General features: G+C 50.5%; 1 protein-coding gene across 6 annotated transcripts in view; it reads left to right on the forward strand.

Annotated features, from left to right (window-relative positions):
• Positions 1–19680, forward strand: part of ANAPC10 (anaphase promoting complex subunit 10) — a 69523-nt gene that overhangs the window by 866 nt on the left and 48977 nt on the right. For 3 of the 6 annotated variants that reach the window (XR_003763264.1, XM_007668432.3, XM_007668434.4), the window contains exons 2-4: positions 8638–8763; positions 16536–16626; positions 19360–19480. Coding sequence is in view for 5 of the 6 variants with exons in the window: in XM_007668432.3 (XP_007666622.1) it covers positions 8649–8763; positions 16536–16626; positions 19360–19480 (327 nt within the window). In the remaining variant the exon portion in view is untranslated. Of the gene's footprint in view, positions 1–4208; positions 4289–5251; positions 5298–7050; positions 7210–8637; positions 8764–16535; positions 16627–19359; positions 19481–19680 lie in introns of those variants that run through there. The other 3 variants (XM_007668433.4, XM_001514175.4, XM_039913739.1) reach the window with 3 other exon arrangements.

The following is a 19680-nucleotide window of genomic DNA, read 5'->3' on the forward strand; positions in this document are numbered from 1 at the left end:
AGGGCCACGCTGCTTCAGGTCTTATCCCCAGCGCCTAGAACGGGGCTCAGGCACGGACCGAGTCAGACAGACAAGAACCGCAGCAACAGCCCGGGCTTGGGAGTCGGAGGTCGTGGGTTCGAATCCCGGCTCTGCCGCTTGGCAGCCGCGTGACTGTGGGCAAGTCACTTCGCTTCGCTGGGCCTCAGTTCCCTCATCTGTCAAATGGGGACGAAGACTGGGAGCCTCGCGTGGGACAGCCCGGTTACCCTGGATCTCCCCCAGCGCTTAGAACAGCGCTCTGCACATAGTAAGCGCTTAACAAATCCCGACGTTATTATTATCATTCCCCCGCCGGCACTGTGCTCCTTTGTATATATTATTTAACGCCCTATTTTATTTTGTTAGAGAGGTGTACATCCCCTGGATTCGATTTCTCTCGATGACGCGGTCTTGTTTGGTTCTCTTTCGCCCTGCTGTCGGTCTCCCCCGTTGAGATTGGGAGCCCGTCACTGGGCGGGAATGGTCTCTCTCTGCCGCCCAACCGTACGTACCGAGCGCTTAGCACAGTGCTCTGCGCCTTGTAAGCGCTCCGTAAATACCGTCGAATGAACGAATGAATAGCGAGCGCTTAACTAGTTGCCCCCGAGGCGCCCCGCGTCCAGTTAATAACGTCGGTACGGGTTAAGCGCCTACTGTGTGCAGGGCGCTGTTCTGAGCGCTGGGTTCGTCCCACGTGAGGCTCACGGATAATCCCCGTTTTCCAGATGAGGTCACCGAGGCCCCGAGAAGTGAAGTGACTTGCCCACAGTCGCCCAGCTAAGTGGCAGAGCCGGGAGTCGAACCCGTGACCTCCGATTCCGAAGCCCACGCTCTTTTCGCTGAGCCACACTGGCGCCCACAACGTGGGGAGATACAGGGGAATCGGGTTGTCCCCCGTGAGGCTCACAGTCTTCATCCCCATTTGACAGATGAGATAACTGAGGCACAGAGAAGTGAAGTGATAATGACGTTGGTATTTGTTAAGCGCTTATTATGTGCCGAGCACTCTTCTAAGCGCTGGGGGAGATACAGTAATAATGGTGGTGTTTGTTAAGCGCTTACTATGTGCGGAGCACTGTTCTAAGCGCCCCGGGAGGGATACAAGGTGATCCGGTTGTCCCACGTGGGGCTCACAGTCTTAGTCCCCATTTTACAGATGAGGGAACTGAGGCCCAATGAAGTGACTCGCCCAGAGTCACACAGCCGACAAGCGGCGGAGCTGAGATTAGAACCCGGGACCTCTGACTCCCAAGCCCGGGCTCTTTCGTCCCACGGAGGGCTCACAGTCTTCATCGCCATTTTACAGATGAGGTCACCGAGGCCCGGAGAAGTGAAGTGACTCGCCCAGAGTCACGCAGCCGACAAGCGGCGGAGCTGAGATTAGAACCCGTGACCTCTGACTCCCAAGCCCGGGCTCTTTCGTCCCGCGTAGGGCTCACAGTCTTCACCCCCATTTTACAGATGAGGTCACCGAGGCCCGGAGAAGTGAAGTGACTCGCCCAGAGTCACACAGCCGACAAGCGGCGGAGCTGAGATTAGAACCCGTGACCTCTGACTCCCAAGCCCGGGCTCTTTTGTCCCGCGTAGGGCTCACAGTCTTCACCCCCATTTCACAGATGAGGTCACCGAGGCCCGGAGAAGTGAAGTGACCTGCCCAAGGTCACACAGCCGACCAGCGGCGGAGCTGGGATTAGAACCCGTGACCTCTGACTCCCGAGCACGGGCTCTTTCCACTGAACCACGCTGCTTCTCAAGGGCTCGGTACAGTGCCCTGCACATAGTAAGCGCTCAATAAATACTGTTGAATGCTTCTCCACGTCCCGGGCGCTGTACTGAGCGCCGGGGGAAGGTGCAGGTTCACCAGGCGGGAATGCGTCTCTTACAGTGTACTCTCCCAAGCGCTTAGGACAGCTGGGAGCCCGTCATTGGGCGGGGATGGTCTCTCAGTTGCCGAATTGTCCATTCCAAGCGCTTAGTACAGTGCTCCGCCCATAGTAAGCGCTCAATAAATGCTACCGAAGGGATGACAGGGCCGTACGCACGGAAGCAGCGCGGCTTAGTGGAAGGAACAGGGGCTTGGGAGTCAGAGGTCGCGGGTTCTAATCCCGGCTCCGCCACCTGTCAGCTGGGTGACTTTGGGCGAGTCACTTCACGTCTCTGGGCCTCAGTTCCCTCGCCTGTAAAATGGGCATTAAGACCGGGAGCCCCACGTGGGCCAACCTGATCACCTTGTATACCCCCCCCCCCAGCGCCTAGAACAGTGCTCGGCACGTAGTAAGCGCTTAAGAGAAGCAGCGTGGCTCAGTGGAAAGAGCACGGGCTTTGGAGTCAGAGTGCGTGGGTTCGAATCCCGGCTCGGCCACTCGTCGGCTGTGTGACTTTGGGCGAGTCACTTCCCTTCTCTGGGCCTCAGTTCCCTCATCTGTAAAATGGGGATGAAGACTGGGAGCCCCACGTGGGACAACCTGATTCCCCTGCGTCTCCCCCGGCGCTTAGAACGGTGCTCGGCACATAGTAAGCGCTTAACAAATACCAACATTATCATCATTAAGAAATGCCGAGAAGCAGCGTGGCTCAGTGGTAAGAGCCCGGGCTTGGGAGTCAGAGGTCGCGGGTTCTAATCCCAACTCCGCCACTTGTCAGCTGTGGGATTTTGGGTAAGTCACTTAACTTCTCTGGGCCTCAGTTGCCTCCTCTGTAAAATGGGGATCAAGACCGGGAGACCCACGTGGGACAACCTGATACCCTTGTAGCCTCCCCAGCGTTTAGAGCAGTGCTTCGCACATAGAGAAGCAGCGTGGCTCACTGGAAAGAGCACGGGCTTTGGAGTCAGGGCTCGTGAGTTCGAATCCCGGCTCTGCCACTTGTCGGCTGGGTGACTGTGGGCAAGTCACTTCTCGGGGCCTCAGTTCCCTCATCTGTAAAATGGGGGTGAAGACTGGGAGCCCCACGTGGGACAACCTGATTCCCCTACGTCTCCCCCAGCGCTTAGAACAGTGCTCGGCACATAGTAAGCGCTTAACAAATACCAACATTATTATTACATAGAAAGCGCACAGCATACCGTCGTCATTATTATTTTAATGATTAATCCCAGCTCCGCCACTCGTCAGCTGGGTGAGTTTGAGCTAGTCGGCTTCTCCGTGCCCTCGGTTACCTCATCTGGGAGATGGGGATGAAGCCTGTGAGCCCCACCTGGGACGTCCTCTTTGCCTCGAGTCTACCCCAGCGCTTAGAACAGAGCTCGGCACACAGTAAGCGCTTAACAAATGCCATCATTATTACAGCGCCACGCGAAGCAGCGTGGCTCAGTGGCAAGGACACAGGCTTGGGAGTCGGAGGACGTGGGTTCTAATCCTGCCTCCGCCACCTCTCTGCTGCGGTGGCCTGGGGCAAGCCACTTCACTTCTCTGGGCCTCAGTTATCTGTAAAATGGGAAGGAAAACTTTGAACCCCGCGTGGGGCAACCTCATTACCTTGTAACTGCCCCGGTGCTTAGCGCGTAGTAAGCCCCTTAAGAGATACCGCGGTTATTATTGTTGTTAATAATAGAGACGGTTGGTTGACAGAGTCGATGTGCCGCATGGGGCTCGCAGTCCTTTCCGTTCAGTGGTATTTACGGAGCGCTTACTGTTTGCCGAACGCTGTACTGAGCGCTTGGGAAAGTACAGCGATAGGGACAGTCGTTCATTCGATAGTATTGATGGAGCGCTTACTGTGTGCAGAGCACCGTACTAAGCGCTTGGAGGGGACAAATCGGCAACAGATGGAGACGGTCCCTGCCCAACGACGGGCTGACGGTCCCCACCCACAGCAAGCTCACAGTCTGCGGGAGTGGAGGGGGCGGAAAAGTGGGGCTCAGTCTGGGAAGGTGTCTCGGAGACGATGCGCCTTAAATAAAGGCTTTGAACCGCGGGGGGGAGAGGAGTAATTGTCTGGCTTGATCCCCATTTCGCCACTTGTCTGCTGTGTGGCTTTGGGCAAGTCACGTACCTCCTCTGGGCCTCGGTTACCTCATCTGGAAAATGGGGATTTAAGAGCGGGAGCTTCATGGGGGGCAGGGACTGTGTCCAACCCGTGTGCTCGGCGCATAGGAAACCCTTAACAAATGCCATTATTCTAATTATTGTTATTCACAGAGGAGGCGAGCGAGGCACAGTGAAGTGACTTGCCCCGGGTCGCGGAGCGGCGGAATCAGGAGCCGGAATCAGAACCCGGGTCTTTATGACTTTGGAATCCAGCGGACGGACTGGCCCTTCGCCAGGCGGTGGGTCCGGGTGTTGGCGGCCTGTGCTCTCTCGGCGTCCCCCGCTCTGCCGTAAATTCGTTGGGAGGAGGGGACGCGACTGCAAACTCCGTGACATTTTACTGTCCCATTCGCTCAGTACAGTGCTGTGCACGTACTGCCAGTAAATACCTTCGATTGATCCGCCCCAGCTTCCAAGGGACGGGCACGTGATTTGGTTTTCCAGGTGGGTTAGGTTAAGGAGGTCCGATTACTCAATCTATAGCGCTTACAGAGCGTGAACTCTGTGCAGAGGAGACGTGCCGTCCACAGCTGCGCTCATCTGCCGCACGTTCTCCGTCGTATGTCGCGTCGTCGACTCATCCTTTCCTCCCCGGAAACGGGGGGCGGGGGGGGTCCTTGGCTTCACGTCACACTAGAAGGGATTATCGATTCAGCCAAACAGGCACGAACGGGTCGGTGCTGTCAGCGGCCTCATTTTTGAATATGAAGACCAGACTACTTATGATGAGTACCTAGGAGCCACCGAGTGTGGGAGCGCACGAGGGGACAGAGCATAGCCGTAAATCCCAACCACTTGAAAGTTGAAACTCTTCCCCCAGCCAAATCGGTTTACTGTGTTCCAGTAGCATCCGCTCTGGCGTTTTTAATGCTTGCGACGACAGATTCGCTGTGGATCGCCCACGGGGTCACAGAAGTTATTCGAGGGCCCGGGATTAAGTCGGTACTAGAAACCTGGCCGAAGTGGGAGGTAAAATAATAATAATGTTGGTATTTGTTAAGCGCTTACTGTGTGCAGAGCACTCTTCTAAGCGCTGGGGTAGATACAGGATAATCAGGTTGTCCCACGTGAGGCTCACAGTTAATCCCCATTTTACAGATGAGGTAACTGAGGCACAGAGAAGTGGTGACTCGCCCGCAGTCACACAGCTGACAGGTGGCAGAGCCGGGAGTCGAACCCATGACCTCTGACTCCGAAGCCCGGGCTCTTTCCACTGAGCCACGCCGCTTCTCATGTTTTACAGCCTAGGTACGTATCTCGTTCAGTTGGCGCAGTTCTTTGAAAACTCCGGAGCACCGCTCGGTTTGTCTAGGATGTGACGGGTCAGTAGTATCGGTGACTTTCTTGTGATGCAACAGGCTTATAAAAGTAGGTTCGGGCACGTAGTGAAATCCAGACTCTTGGATTTGAGCGACGTCTACTGTGCGAATTACAGCAGAGATGTTCGGTCACGTCAGAGGATTTTTATTGGCGTTTTGTTATTTAGTTGTAGTAATAGTATTCACGGGGTGCAGTGCACCACGCTAAGCGCTTTGAGAGGTACAAAAGGAAGAAAAGCGACCTATACTCCCTGCCCCCGAGGAGTTGATACTTCAATGGAGGAGGCGGACAAAAATATTTACCAATATGGTCACCAGAATAAAGCAATTGTACGAGTAAGCACGTTCCAAAGATCTGAGGATGGGTGCAGATAATACATAGGCAGTAGAGGTGACCGATGAGTTTGTCGTTCGAGGTTGTGGAAATTAATTAAGGAAGGCCTCCTTTGAGGAAGTGGGATTTTAGGGGAGTTCTGAATATGGCTGGGGTCCGTAGGAGTAGGGGAGGGGAGAAATCCCAAGCCGAAAGAACGAGGGAATGGAGGCAGGAGAGTCGAGGGAAGCGGTAACAGTAATTGTATTTATTACTAAACACTGGGAAAGAGTGACGAGGGGGAATTAGACGTGGACCCTGCCCCTCGAGCGGCTCACGGTCTGTGAACAGTCGGGGAGTTACAGATGAAGAAAGCGGACGTGTAAGAAGAAGAGCTGATGGAGAGACCCACGAAATCAAACGTCGTTGAGAGTTTTTGTTCGATACAGTGGGACGCGGGTAGCCTGTGGAAGGTTCTGAAGAGTGGAGAGAGGTGTGTGTGCCGAGCGACGCGTTAAGCTGATCTATGCCATTTCTGCCCCATACTCTTTTCGTTTATTATTATGGTTTTTGTTAAGCGCTTACTCTGTGCCGGGCACTGTGCTGGACGTTGTAGTGGATTGAAGCAAATTGGATAGATGTAATAGGATGCAGGAGGAATCGAGGATGTTAAGAATATCCTTATGTATGTTGTATATTTTTTTCCTCTCAAAGAAAAAATGCAACTCTGTTACATTCTACTCTCCCAGCTGCTTAGTACAGTGCTCTGAACAGATTGGTTTGGTTAGTGATTGGTTCAGTCGTATTTATTGTTTACTTTGTGCGGAGCACTGTGCTGAGCGCTTGGAATGTACAATTCGGCAACTGATAGAGACAATCCCTGCCTGACAATGGGCTCACAGCCTAAAAGGGGGAGACGGACAGCAAAACAAGATGACAGGCATCAATACCGTCAAAACAGATAAAGAGGATCGTAGCTATATTTACATCATTAATCGAACAGGGTAATAAATAATATATACAAATATGCACAAGTGCTGTGGGGAGGGGAAGGGGGTAGGCGGAGGGAGTAGGGGCGATGGGGAGGAGAGGAGGAGCAGAGGGGAAGAGAGGGCTCAGTCTGGGAAGGCCTCCTGGAGGAGGTGAGCTGTCACTAGGGCTTTGACGAAGGGAAGAGATTGGCAGATGTGAGGAGGGAGGGCATTCATTCATTCAGTCGTATTTATTGAGCGCTTACATGTGCAGAGCACACAGTAAAAGATGAGTAGCTAAAGACGAAAGACGGAAATTGGATCAGAAAGGGGGGTAGGGGAACTCACTTGCCAACTTTGGACTTGGACTAGGGGGATAAATCCCTTTTTCAAATTTTATTGTGTTAAACCCACCTCTGCCCGAGGCTGTAACCGCAGGCAAAAGAAGGGATGTCTCGAGTCCTCGTTCCGACACATAGAGGTGGAGGTCTGTTTCTCTGGTGGAGGTCCTGGTAGAGGTCCAGGGAGATGCCCCAGATGTCATTCCGTGTGAAAAGGTAGGGTCTGATGTCTCCTCCTTTTCCAGTTATCAAAAATATTTGGATATACAAGGTAGATCCTAAGTAACAGTAAATTCTGGATATGGATATGAATGGTAAGCACTTTCACAATCCATTACTGGGTAGGTAGGGGAATGTTAGCCCTAAGGAGAGTTTTTAAAAATTGATCATTTATCTCTTCCAAATTAGTGAACTAAATTATTTCTAAATTTATTTAGTTTTTTGGGTTTTTTTTTTTTGGAAAAATGTATCCCCTTAGGAACCGAAAGGTACATTCCCTTGCTGAGGCTTGTCTGAGTAGCCAGCCAGCTCGTCTGAGATGGTGTATTTCTGGCTAGGGACCAAACCCCTCAAACTTCACGAAGGGTACCTGAAAAGTTACCAGTAAAGGACTCGCATCTTCTCTGACTCGGGACCTGGATGTTAATTTTGATATTTGTTAAATGTCCCCAGTGTGTCAATCACTGTGCTAAGCCGCTTGGTAAAAATAAGGAGATAAGCAGTTCAGATACAGCCCACGTCCCTCAAGCCATTCACAATCTAGGAAAGGGAGGGGAAAGACACAAAGAATCAAAATTATTGAGTGTTGACTGTGTGCAGAGCACTGTGCTAAGAGCTTGGGCGAGTGCGGTGCAAGCGATTGATAGATAAGCCCCCCCCCCCCCCCCCCATAGTGAGCTTACAGCCTAGAGAACAATGGAATAAAATAGAGGCAACAAATTACAGACAGTGGGAGCATTTAAGCCATATAAAAATTGAAAAGATTAGATGAGGAGATGAATAGTTTCTGTAACCAAACTGCCGCAGCCTCGCCGATGTCCCCGTCATCGACAAGGCAGGCTCCGGTTGCTCTCTGGCTCCCGTGTGGGAGCAGGGACCGCAGTCCTGTCGTGATGGTCAGGAGCGGGAAGCCGCTCTGACGCCAAGGACCCCAGTAGATCCTGCATCCCGCGGTGGCGTGGTGATGATGATGATGATGATGGCATTTGTTAAACGCTCACTGTGTGCAAAGCACTGTTCTAAGCGCTGGGGGGGATACAGAGTGATCAGGTTGTCCCACGTGGGGTTCACAGTCCTGATCTCCATTTGACAGATGAGGCCACTGAGGCACAGAGAAGTGAAGTGACTGGCCCACAGTCAGCTGACAAGCGGCAGAGCCGGGATTAGAACCCATGACCTCTGACTCCCAAGCCCGGGCTCTTTCCACTGAGCCACGCTGCTTCTCTAGAAATGGCGGAAAGAATGTGGTTCTGGCACTCTGGCCCCGGCCCCTCCGGGCCAAGATTGTGGCCGCGACAAGCTCATCCTTCCTGAGAGGGGACCGGTGTACTGAAGTATTGCTAGAATTTACTGGTACCGAAACATGAATCGAGCTGGTCGACGTTTCCTTTTGGTCTGATCGAAAGGTTATTTTTTCTTTCTTAGAATAGCGAAAAATGTCTACCCCAAACAAGACACCGCCCGGTGCCGACCCCAAGCAATTGGAAAGGACGGGGACAGTCCGAGAAATAGGATCCCAAGCCGTCTGGTCACTGTCATCCTGTAAACCAGGTAAACTGAGAAATTAATGAATCATTATTCCACTGAACTCAGGGCGGAGTTAGGCGCTTCCTTCCACCTTGAACTGTGCCGTGATGGCCCCGAAGAAGAAACCTGCCTTCTCGATGACTATTCGTAGATTAAATTTTAATCCCCGCTGCCCTTCGTGAACTGTTGAAATCCAGGGATAAAACCGAGTGGGCGTTGCAACCACTTGAGAGACGCAGTTCTGCCAGAAGAAGATCCGGGACAGAAAATAACATCGGTAACCACCTCTTCGGTTCAGACGTCTACTTCTCTCAGTCCTCCTGTAATGTGGAGGGTTGCATTTTTGCGGAACGTGGTGGGAAGGAAAGTGTTCTCAGTAGTCCCGATCCCGTGGCCCGCGGTATGTGCGTGTTCACAGCCGTTTCTCTGACACCACACTAGATTCAGCCAGACACATGTTGTCCCTTCCCATCTTTATGCCTTTGTCTTCATTGGAATGCCTCGGTACTACTTTTCGGGAGTTCATTCAATAGTATTTATTGAGCGCTTACGCTGTGCAGAGCACCGTACTAAGCGCTTGGAAAGGACAGATCGGTCACAGATAGAGACGGTCCCTGCCCTTTGACGGGCTTACGGTCTAATCGGGGGAGACGGACGGACAAGAAAAGTTATGAGGTGTCCTCTCCGACAGAGTCATAGGAGAAGCATAGCCTGGTGGAAAGAGCGTAGGCCTGGGAGTCAGGGGACCTGGGTTCTAATCCTGGCTCCGCCACTTGTCTGCTCTGTGACATTGGGCAGATAGCTTCTCTGTGCCTCAGTTACCTCAGCTGTAAAATGAGGATTAAAGCTGTGAGCCTCAGGTGGGTCATGGATTATGTCCAAGCTGATTATTTTATTTCTGCCCCAGGGCTTAGTATAGTGGCTGGCAGATAGTACCCCCCCCCCCCCCCAAAAAAAGCCCATTTTAGTAGAGGCGGGGAGTCACCTGGTGGAAAGGGTTTACCTCAGTGGTGAGCGGTTGTTTTGGCTCATGGGTCGCATAGTTCTCTGTGTGCCTGTCTCCTGGCCTGACACGCAGTGAGGAAGTGAGGAATTTAAACTGCAGAAATGCAGCGGTGGTGACCTTCCATGGGGGTCTGAGCCAACGATTTATCGCCATTGTTCTTGTCCGTCCGTCTCCCCCGATGAGACCGTAAGCCCGTCGAAGGGCAGGGGCTGTCTCCACCTGTTACCGATTTGTACATTCCAAGCGCTTAGTCCAGTGCTCCGCACATAGTAAGCGCTCAGTAAATACCGTTGAATGAACCATGAAGACCCTCAGAATCCCCCTGCATTCTCACTGGTTTTGGAGACTGCATTCCAGGAGGCTGCCGAGCATTATCTGCGCCCGGTCGGGGAGGAACGGCTGGGTGGGGAAGCGGGCTGGCCGGGAGCCGGACCGGATTAAGCCGCTCGATGGGCTGGCGTCGTGGGCTTCCTTCTCCCTCAGCTGTACCTGCAGAGGGGCACGGGCCGAGGGGCACGCGAGCTAGAAGAAAGGAAACGGCGTGGCTTCCGGAGGGCCAGGCTGCTCTACTTCTGAATCGAGTAGCAGAAAAAAGGAGATTGTACCTGTTTGCCTTTGCTGCTGCCGGTCCCAGAAGGAAACCTCCGAACAGTAGAAACGAAGGAATGATGGAGCCTCATGCCCGTGCCCGAGGTTATCTAGCATCTCTTTCATTTTCGGACTTTGCCCTGGTTTTATTTTCATTGGATTTGATTCGGACTCTCTTGTGAACTGTTTTTAACCCACTTCAGAGCGTTACAGCTCAACGAGCAAGTAGAGGAAGAGTGATTGAACTCCAGAAATGAGATCAGAAAAGAATGACGTAATCGTGTCTATACACGTACACGTTTATGTAGCTTAAGAGAATGTAAGTGAAAATATCAGAATATAAACATTGGCCTTCGTATTTGAATGGAAAAGCCGTTAACGTACAATTTCCCAGTGGATGCCAAGGTAGGACCCCCGGTCCCAGACACGTCGTGCGCGCACATAGACTGGCCCTTTGCTGTAATATTTTGTGTGGTGTTTTCCGCACTTGCTTTTGCCGCCGCCTCATCCATCGTCTCGTGATCCTCGCGGACCTTCGGCTCTTTAAACTGCAGCAGCCGGCTCCCGGTTTCTAGTTGGGATGCGGGGTTGAGAAGCAGCGTGGCCTACTGGATAGAGCGTGGGTCTGGGAGTCAGAGGACCTGGGTTCTAATCCCGGCTCTGCCACTTGTCTGCTGTGTGACCACGGACAGATCAGGGAACTTCTCTGAACCTCAGATACCTCATCTGTAAAATGGGGGGAAAGACAGCGAGCCCTTCGATTTGTGGCTTCTTAGAGGCTATTTAGTATTTTTATTGTCACTGCCATCCTGGTATTCTGTGTTGCAGGATGTCTTTTTTTAGTTATGTTTTTGGCATCTCAAGGGTACGGTTTACCGGTTGCAGTCCTCCAGTGAGCTCAGTTTTGTCTGGGTAAGGCAGACAATTGTAGGGACATCTTTCCTGTTCCCCTTCCCCGCTTGGTGTGAGCACCGCGCTCCTCAGTGGGGATGCGTCCAGGATACCGCCTAGCGACACAGATGCCATCATTATCCTGATCCCCCTACTCACGTAGGACTTTGGGTGCAGCTTTTTAAATAGAGTTGGTTGCGTTTTTCATCAGTGGCGATCGCTGGCACCGAGCCAGCCACACTCTCTTCCCCAGCTGCCCGGGAGACAACAGCACATGTTGCAAGACGGTTGGTCGGTACGGCGTATGTCTCTGCGCCCTCTCAGCACCTGACTCTGTTGGGACTTCGTCTGGTTTGTACACTGTTGAGCGCGACACTCCCATCCGCTGTACTAATTGTCAGAGCGTTCATCGGGAGGTCAGGTGTAATTGTTGGCAACCAGAATCGCTCTGCGCACGCTCTCAACGGCTGATTCCGCGCTGCCCCCGGGGATGGGACACAGGAGTGCCCGTCGTATCTATAATGGAGTGGGATGGAAAAGGATACAGCGTGTGAAATGGCTCACCCCGTTGCCCGCTTTCGCTGTCTGGATCGTTGTCTTCCCAATGGTGACTTGACCGCAGGGTCGTCTCTGGGAAGAAGGAGCAAAACGGGATCCTCGCTGCCCATCAGAAAAACAGTCTGTCCCAGAAAAGAGGAGAAGGCCTGGTGACGCTCTGTACTTTTCTTTATCAGCCTGGGGCCACGGTGGGCTGCGACGAGGAGTGGTACTGGGCTTGAGCTGATAAGGATGGAGAATGAGCAAGGTTTTGATCAGTAGTCATAGGGGCGGGGATAAAACCCGTGCAGTCTGGTAGGGAGTAAGCCTGCTGACTGCACACTGGTTCTCTCTGGCGGCCCGAGCAAGTGGATGCGGATTTTTGCCCCGAATTCCCCAGGAAACTCTTTGCTGTTCCCGCACTTCTCCCGAAATACGCGTTGCATCCCTTGGTTAGAATGTGAGGGCAGCATTAGGGACCGTAGGCTGCAGGCTCTTCGTGGGCAGTTATCGTGTCTACCAATCCTGGCGTACTTTCCCACGTACTTTGCACAGGGCTTTGCACACAGGAAGCACTCAAAAAATACCATCTGTCGATAGGGATCCTGGACCCGACAGCGTGAGCCTGTTCAGATACGAGGCGACATGGCGCTGGGAGAAATGGTTGTGCGCGTGCGCATGGTGTTGGACGTTATGGGGATTACAGTTTGGGTTTTCCCTTAGTAAGAATTGTAGAATAATAATCCTGGTATTTGTTGAGCCCCTATTTTGTGCCAAACACTGTTCCGAGTACAATGCTCTGAACACAGCGCTCAGTAAATACCATTGGTGATGGTGGCCAATTCTGGTATTCGTTAAGCACTTACTGTATGCCAAGCACTTTACTAAGAGCTGGGGTGGATGCAAGTTAGGTCAGACACAGTCCCCGTCCCCCATATGGGAGAGAGCAGGTATATAATTCTCATTTTGTCTCGTCTTACGCTGTCGGGTCGTCTCCGATCCGTAGCGACGCCATGGACGCATCTCTCCCAGAACGCCCCGCCTCCGATCTGCAGTCGTGCTGGTAGTGGATCCGTGGAGTTCTCTTGGTCAAAATACGGCAGTGGTTTACCGGCGCCTCCTTCCGCGCCGTAGACTTGAGCCCCCGCCCTCGGCTCTCTCCCGTGCCGCTGCTGCCCAGCACAGGGGAGTTTTGACTTAAAGCAGGCTGCCTTCCACTCGCTAGCCCAGGCTAGGACTGGAATGGGTATGCCTCCGCTTGATTCTCCCTCCTGTCGTCGAGACTGGTACCGGAAATCTCCAGTGCGACCCCGAGAGGGAACCCTCATTTTACAGATGCGAAAACCTGAGGCATTGGAAGGTTACGTAGTTTGCCCAAGGTCATACTGCAGGCAGAAGGATTAGAACCCAGGCCCGGTGACACCCAGGACCGTACCTTTTCAGCTCGGCCATACAGCGTCTCCCGAGACGTCATCCTACAAAGGCCGTGCTGTCGGCCCGATGGACCGAGTACCGGTGTGGGGATTAGGAGAGCTGAGTGATGGTCCGGTTCTGCCGGTAGATTCTTATCACGGATGAAGCCTGCACCTACCCCTCTCCTGCCTAATAACCCTTGGTGTGATCTGTGCCCCAGTGGGATCATGCCTGGTAGGGAAGAGAGAATCCCCTCTAGGCTGTAAACTTCTTTTGGGCAGGGAACATGTCTGTACTCTATTATACTGTAATCTCCCAAGCACTTAGCACACAGTGCTGTGCACAAAGGAAGCACTCCGTAAATACCGTTGATTGAAATGCTGTGACTCCTCCTGCGCAATCCTGGCTCTAGCACTCCTCTGCCGCGTGACTTTGGGCGAGTTACTAAGCTTCTCCGCACCTCACCTGTAAAATGGGGATTAATACTGCGAGCCCCTTGTCCGTGGACTCCGTCCAACCTGATTGGCTTGCAGCTATCCCAGCGTTTAGTACAGTGCCCGGCACAAAGTAAGCACTTAAATACTAAGGTTTTTTTTTTTTAAGTCTCTAGCACTAGAATTGATTCCTCCGTGCAGGGTTCTCAGTCCTGAAACCTCAGGAGAGAAGCTCCTCTATCTTTCCTGACAGGAGAGTCCATCTTAATTATTATGACTATGGCGTCCAGGAGTTGAGATAAAGGACTTCATATAGAGTTACATAATAATAATAATTGTGGTATTGGTTAAGTGCTTACTACGTGCCAGGCACTGTGCTGAGCGCTGGAGTAGATACAAGATAATGGGGTTGGATACCGTCCCTGTCCCACATAGGGCTCACTCACAGTCTTAATTCCCATTTTACAGGTGAGGCAACTGAGGCACGGAGAAGTGAAGTGTCTTGCCCAAGGTCGCACAGCGGACAAGCAGCAGAGCCGGGATTAGAACCCAGGTCCTTCTGACTCCCTGGCCCGTACTCCATCCACTAGGCCACACTGCTTCTCGAGTTTGTAGATTATCAGTTTAGGATAGTATTTAGTATTCTGTATTTCTAAAGGCGATAGAGTCATCAGTGCCTGGATGATTCTTAGTTCCCCTATTGGTACCCTTCATCCCTCTTGAGGCATTCTGACCTAAATTTTTGCTGGGGACGTGGCATTCGATCATGAGCCTTTATATTTTTCCACATTTAACGTGGTACCGACTGCAGCGCTGTCTTTATAATGAGATGAAAGGGGGTTTATTTCGTTTGGATGTATAACATCATCTGAGTTACTGGAGAATGTTAAACTTCTAGAGGAATTTATTCTATCTCCAGAGACACCAATACTCCCTCCGATTCCTTCAATTCAGAGAAATCCCCAGCTCTTTGCTCATTCCAGTCGGCGTGAGTCTCACACCAGTATTCTTAAAACAAAATGTATTCATCTAATTTACTGTTCCCATTGATCCTTAGAATTCTCTTTTGTTCTTTTGCAGATAGCTGCCCACCTTATTTTCAGGAATCAGGGATAGGTTAATACCTAAAAGCGTTTTTGTGTTTGTGTTAAATCTGACTGGCTTGGTGGTTTGTCTTTTGGTTTCAACTTTGCATTTTAGAAATGTCTGGGTTCGCTATATGAAATGAACCTTCATTGTTTTCCCCTTAAATCCCATCCCTTGCCTTTGTTCAATCTTTCCAAGTAAGAGGGAAAGATGAGAAGAATAAAAGTAATAATTGTGGTATTTTTTAAGTCCTTATCATGGGTCCAGCACTGTGCTAAGTCCTGGGGTAGATAGATCGAAGATAATCATGTTGGACACAATCCCGCCTAGGTGATGCAAAAAGGGAGAGAAGGTAAGGGAAAAAAGGGCCTAATCGGGGATGGCTTCTTGGAGGAGATGTGATTTTAATAAGCTTTTGGAGGTAGGCCGAGAGGTGGTCCGTCAGCTATGAAGGAAAGGGAGTTCCAGGTCAGAGGGAAGACTTGGGAAAGGGGTCAGCGGCGAGATAGATGAGATCGAGGCACGATGAGCTGGTTACACGCTAGAGGAGCAGAGTTTGTGGGCTGGGCTGTAGTAGGAAATAAGCAAGATAAGGTCTGGGCGAGCTGATCGCGTGCTTTAAAGTCAATGGTAAGGAGTTTTTATGTGATGCGGAGGTGGATGGGCAACCACTGGAGCTCTTTAAGAAGTGGGGAAACATGTCCCGAATGGTTTTGTAGAAAAATGATTCGGGAACTAGAAATGTTTCCAGTGTGGTCATTTGCTTTTTAGTAGATCTTAGTAATTTGCATTGACTGAGTGTGTGTCCTACTCAGTGATAATTCACTGGCAAAGGCAGAAAGCACTTGAGGAGTGATATTTCTTGTCTGATGAACAGTCATAGTTGTTTGTACCCAGTTCACTGATTCCTTCTTCTAGTAGTGACTATTTGGGGTCCTGCCGGGAAACTATTTGAGAGACAGCCTGGCCTGCTGGAAAGAGCATGGGCGTAGGGGTCAGAGGATCTGCGTTCAAATCCCCGTTCCTCCACTTGTTTGCAGTGTGACCCTGAGCAAGTCACTAAACTTCTATCTGCCTCAGTTCCCTCATTTGCAAAATGGGGATTCAATACTTGTTCTCCCTCCTGCTTAAGCTGTGAACTCATATGGGACCTGATTATCTTGTGCTTACCCCAGCACTTAGTACAGTACTTGGCACATAGTGAGTACTTAAAAAGAAGCACAATTACTTATAGAAAGTACCGGCCGATTCATTTCTTTGTAGCAGTAGTTCTTCGGTGTGAGAATGATCCTGCCAAATGGTAGACTGCATCGTTAAGGCGTACGAGCGTGCCTTTGAGAGGAACCCTTACTCACTTTGTCCGTTGAATTATGGTAATGCAACTTCTCTGGCTCCATGCCTTTTGAGGTGAGCATCGGTCAGACGCTAAGCGGAAAGCACCGTAAGTTAGCTGGAAGGGAGAAACGGTGCCGTCTGTGGTCACAGATCATAATATCGCGAAACCTCAAAAGCAGCGAATATCACCAAGGTCTCACCCGTTCCGTAAACCGTTGTCGAATTTGCTAAATCAGAGTGGCTTATTAAGAGTCGAGGGGAGTCTTAAAATAATATTTAATGATTCGTATCGTTTTTGTCACTGTAACGAATGCTGTTGGATGAACTGTGATGTGATTGATAGATGTGGTACCCGTACAGAAACCCATATTTGGGTAATTCATTCTAGTTTTGAAATTCCTGCAGAAAATAGTAACTTCTGACACTTATTGTATGAAAATAGAACCTTTTGAGAGAGTTTAGCCACAGAGTAGTCTATTCGCCGTTAACGTCTGTCTCATTTTTAGGATTTGGAGTGGATCAGTTACGAGATGATAATCTAGAAACTTACTGGCAGTCTGATGGGTCACAGCCTCATCTGGTGAACATCCAATTCAGGTACTAAATTATTTAATTTAAAAAAATGTGATTAAACTCCAAAACCGTGATCTGCACAGAGTTTCATTGCTACAGACGAGTAAAACGGTTGGCACAATGTCTTTTAAATTTAGTTGAGGTGACTTCTTTTTAGGGCTTCCTTCTGTGGGGTTGCCTGGGGGTGGTAGGGTGTTCTCATTTCTTCTGGGGTGTAGGGTCCTTCAGTGGGCTGTTCGTCCCCAATATTACCTGGGTATGTGCCTTTGGGACTTGAAAAGGAGCTGGAGTGGATGGGTTGAACTCTTGGGGTATCAGGCGGGCAACTGCTGGTCGTCGAGTCAATCGATCAGTGGGATTTTATCGAAAGCTTACTTTGTGTGGAGCAGTGTACTAAGCATTGGGCGGATCGCAGAATTCCTGTTAGTAATTTTCATTGACTGTGTCCCCTACTCAGTGATAATTCACTGGCAAAGGCAGAAAGCACTTGAGTGATGATTTTTGTTTGATGAACAGTCATAGCTGTGTGTACCCAATTCATTGTACCCAGCTCTGCTCCATACTTTCTGTGCTTACTCTTATCCCTTTCCAGGCTGCTTAGGCCCATAGTACACTCTAGCTGATTAAGAGCTGTATACTCTCCCCTATCTTTAAAAAAAAACCCCTCCCTTGACCCTCGCCTCCATCCAGTTATCGCCATATCTCCCTCTTACCAGCCTACCACTCGCTCCGTCGTCTCCACTTACTCTCCCCCAGTGCTCTCCTTGACCCCCTCCAATTGGACTTCCATCCCCTTCACTCCACAGAAACCACCAAAGGTCACAAATGATCTCCTCCTTGCGAAATCCAGCGGCCTCTACTTATCCTCCTCGACCTCTCAGCTGCCTTCCATGCCACCCCCTTCTCCCGGAAACAACTATCCAACCTCGGCTTCACTGACACCGTCCCCTCCTGGTTCCCCCCATCTCTCCGGCCTCTCGTTCTCAGTCTCCTTCACGGGCTCCCGCTCTGCCTCCCATCCCAACTGTGGGAGTCCCTCAGAGTTCATTTCCGCTATTTCCCTGCTATTCTCCATCTATACCCATTCCTTTGGAGAACTCATTCGCTCCCCTGGCTTCAACTATCACCTCTATGCAGATGATTCCTAAATCTACATGTCCAGCCCTTATCTCTCCCTCTCTGCATTTCCTCCTACTTTCAAGACGTCTCTTCTTGGATTTCCTGCTGTCACCTCAGGCTTACCTTGTCCAAAACAGAGCTCCTCATCTTCCCACCCGAACTCTGTCCTCCATCTGACTGTAAGACATCACCACCACCCTTCCTGTTTCAAAGGCCTGTAACCTTGTTGTTATCCTTGACTTCTCCTCATTCAGCCCACAGCAGCGTGGCTTAGTAGATCGAATATGGGCCTGGGAGTCGGAAGGACCTGGGTTCTAATCCCGGCTCTGCCGCGTGCCTGCTGTGTCACCTTTGGCAAGTCATTTCACTTCTCAGTGCCTCAGTTCTCTCATCTGTAAAGTGGGGATTGGGACTGTGAGCCCTGTGTGGGAAAGGGATTGTGTCCAACCTGATTATCTCGTAAGTACACCGGCACTTAATACAGTGCCTGGCACGTAGTAAGCGCTTAACAGATACCATTATTATTATTCCATCTATCCCTAAATCCTGTCGGTCCAACCTCATGACATTGCTAAAATCCGTCCTTTCTTCTCCATCCAAATTGCTGCCACGTTAATCCAGGCATTTATCCTCTCCCGCCTTGATTACTGAATCAGCTTCCTTGCTGACCTCCCTGCCTCTCATCTCTCCCGTCTCCAGGCCCTACTACACTCTGGTGTCCGGATCATTTTTCTACAGAAACTTCCAGTCCACGTTTCCCCAATCCTCAAGATCCTCCGGTAGTTGCCCATCCACCTCCGCCTCAAACAGAAACGTCTTACCATCTGCTTTAAAGCCCGGCTCCCTCCTCTCTCATCTTCCAGCTCTTCTACCACAACTCAGCCCACCCAATTCGCTTCTCTACCTACTCACTGTACCTCGATCTCTTCTATCTCACCTCTGACCCCTCGCTCACATCCCGCCTCTGGTTTGGAACACCCTCCCTCTTTATATTTGAGAGACGGTCACTCTCCCCACCTTGAAATCCTTATACGAGGCACATCTCCTTTGCCTTTCCTGACTAAGCCCTCATTTCCTTCTCCCCCTTTCCCTTTTGCATCGACCCGATTTGCTCCCTCTATTCGCCGCCCCCACTCAGCCCCAGAGCACTTACGTTCATATCCCTAATTTTTCTATATTAAGGTCCGTCTCCTCCTCTAGACGTTAAGCTCGTCGTGAGCGGGGAATGTGTCTACCAGCTGTATTATTTCGTACTCTCCCAAGCGCTTAGTACAGTGTTCTGCACACAGTAAGTGCTCAATAAATACGATTGAATTGTTTGAAGTACCAGGCACCCTCTAGACGGGACTAAACTGAATTTTTCTTTGTAGAAGTTTCATCAGCCCCAGTGCGTGAGGAAAGAATTAGGTTCATGGTGTGTACTCTCTCGATGTGTTTTAAAAAAATTATCCATTACACATTTGGCTATAGGGAACACTTATCACTATTTAGCAAACTCTCCATCAATCTCAGTTCCCCAAACTTACTTTTGTCCTCTGAAAGAACGAAACGTAATTGTCTTACACTTAAAATGTAAACGGGCTCTTTTTATTATTTTTCTGTATTTTTTATTGGTTTCTTTTGCTTAACTACTTACAGAAGAAAAACCACAGTGAAGACATTATGTATTTATGCAGACTACAAATCAGATGAAAGCTACACTCCAAGCAAGATATCTGTCAGAGTAGGAAATAACTTTCACAACCTTCAAGAAATCCGAGTAAGTTGATTCTAGTTCCAGAGATGTGTCGTGTGAACAGGTTTTCCAAAGGAAAAATCGGGATTCCTCCTTGTCATAATAATAATTTAATAATTATAGTATTTAAGTGCATACTATGCGCCGGGCACTGTACTAAGCGCTAGGGTGGGTACAAGAAAATTGGGTTGGACTCAGTCCCGGTCCCACATGGGACCGAAAGT

Source organism: Ornithorhynchus anatinus, chromosome 12 (genome assembly GCF_004115215.2).
Source record: "Ornithorhynchus anatinus isolate Pmale09 chromosome 12, mOrnAna1.pri.v4, whole genome shotgun sequence".
NCBI lineage: Eukaryota > Metazoa > Chordata > Mammalia > Monotremata > Ornithorhynchidae > Ornithorhynchus > Ornithorhynchus anatinus.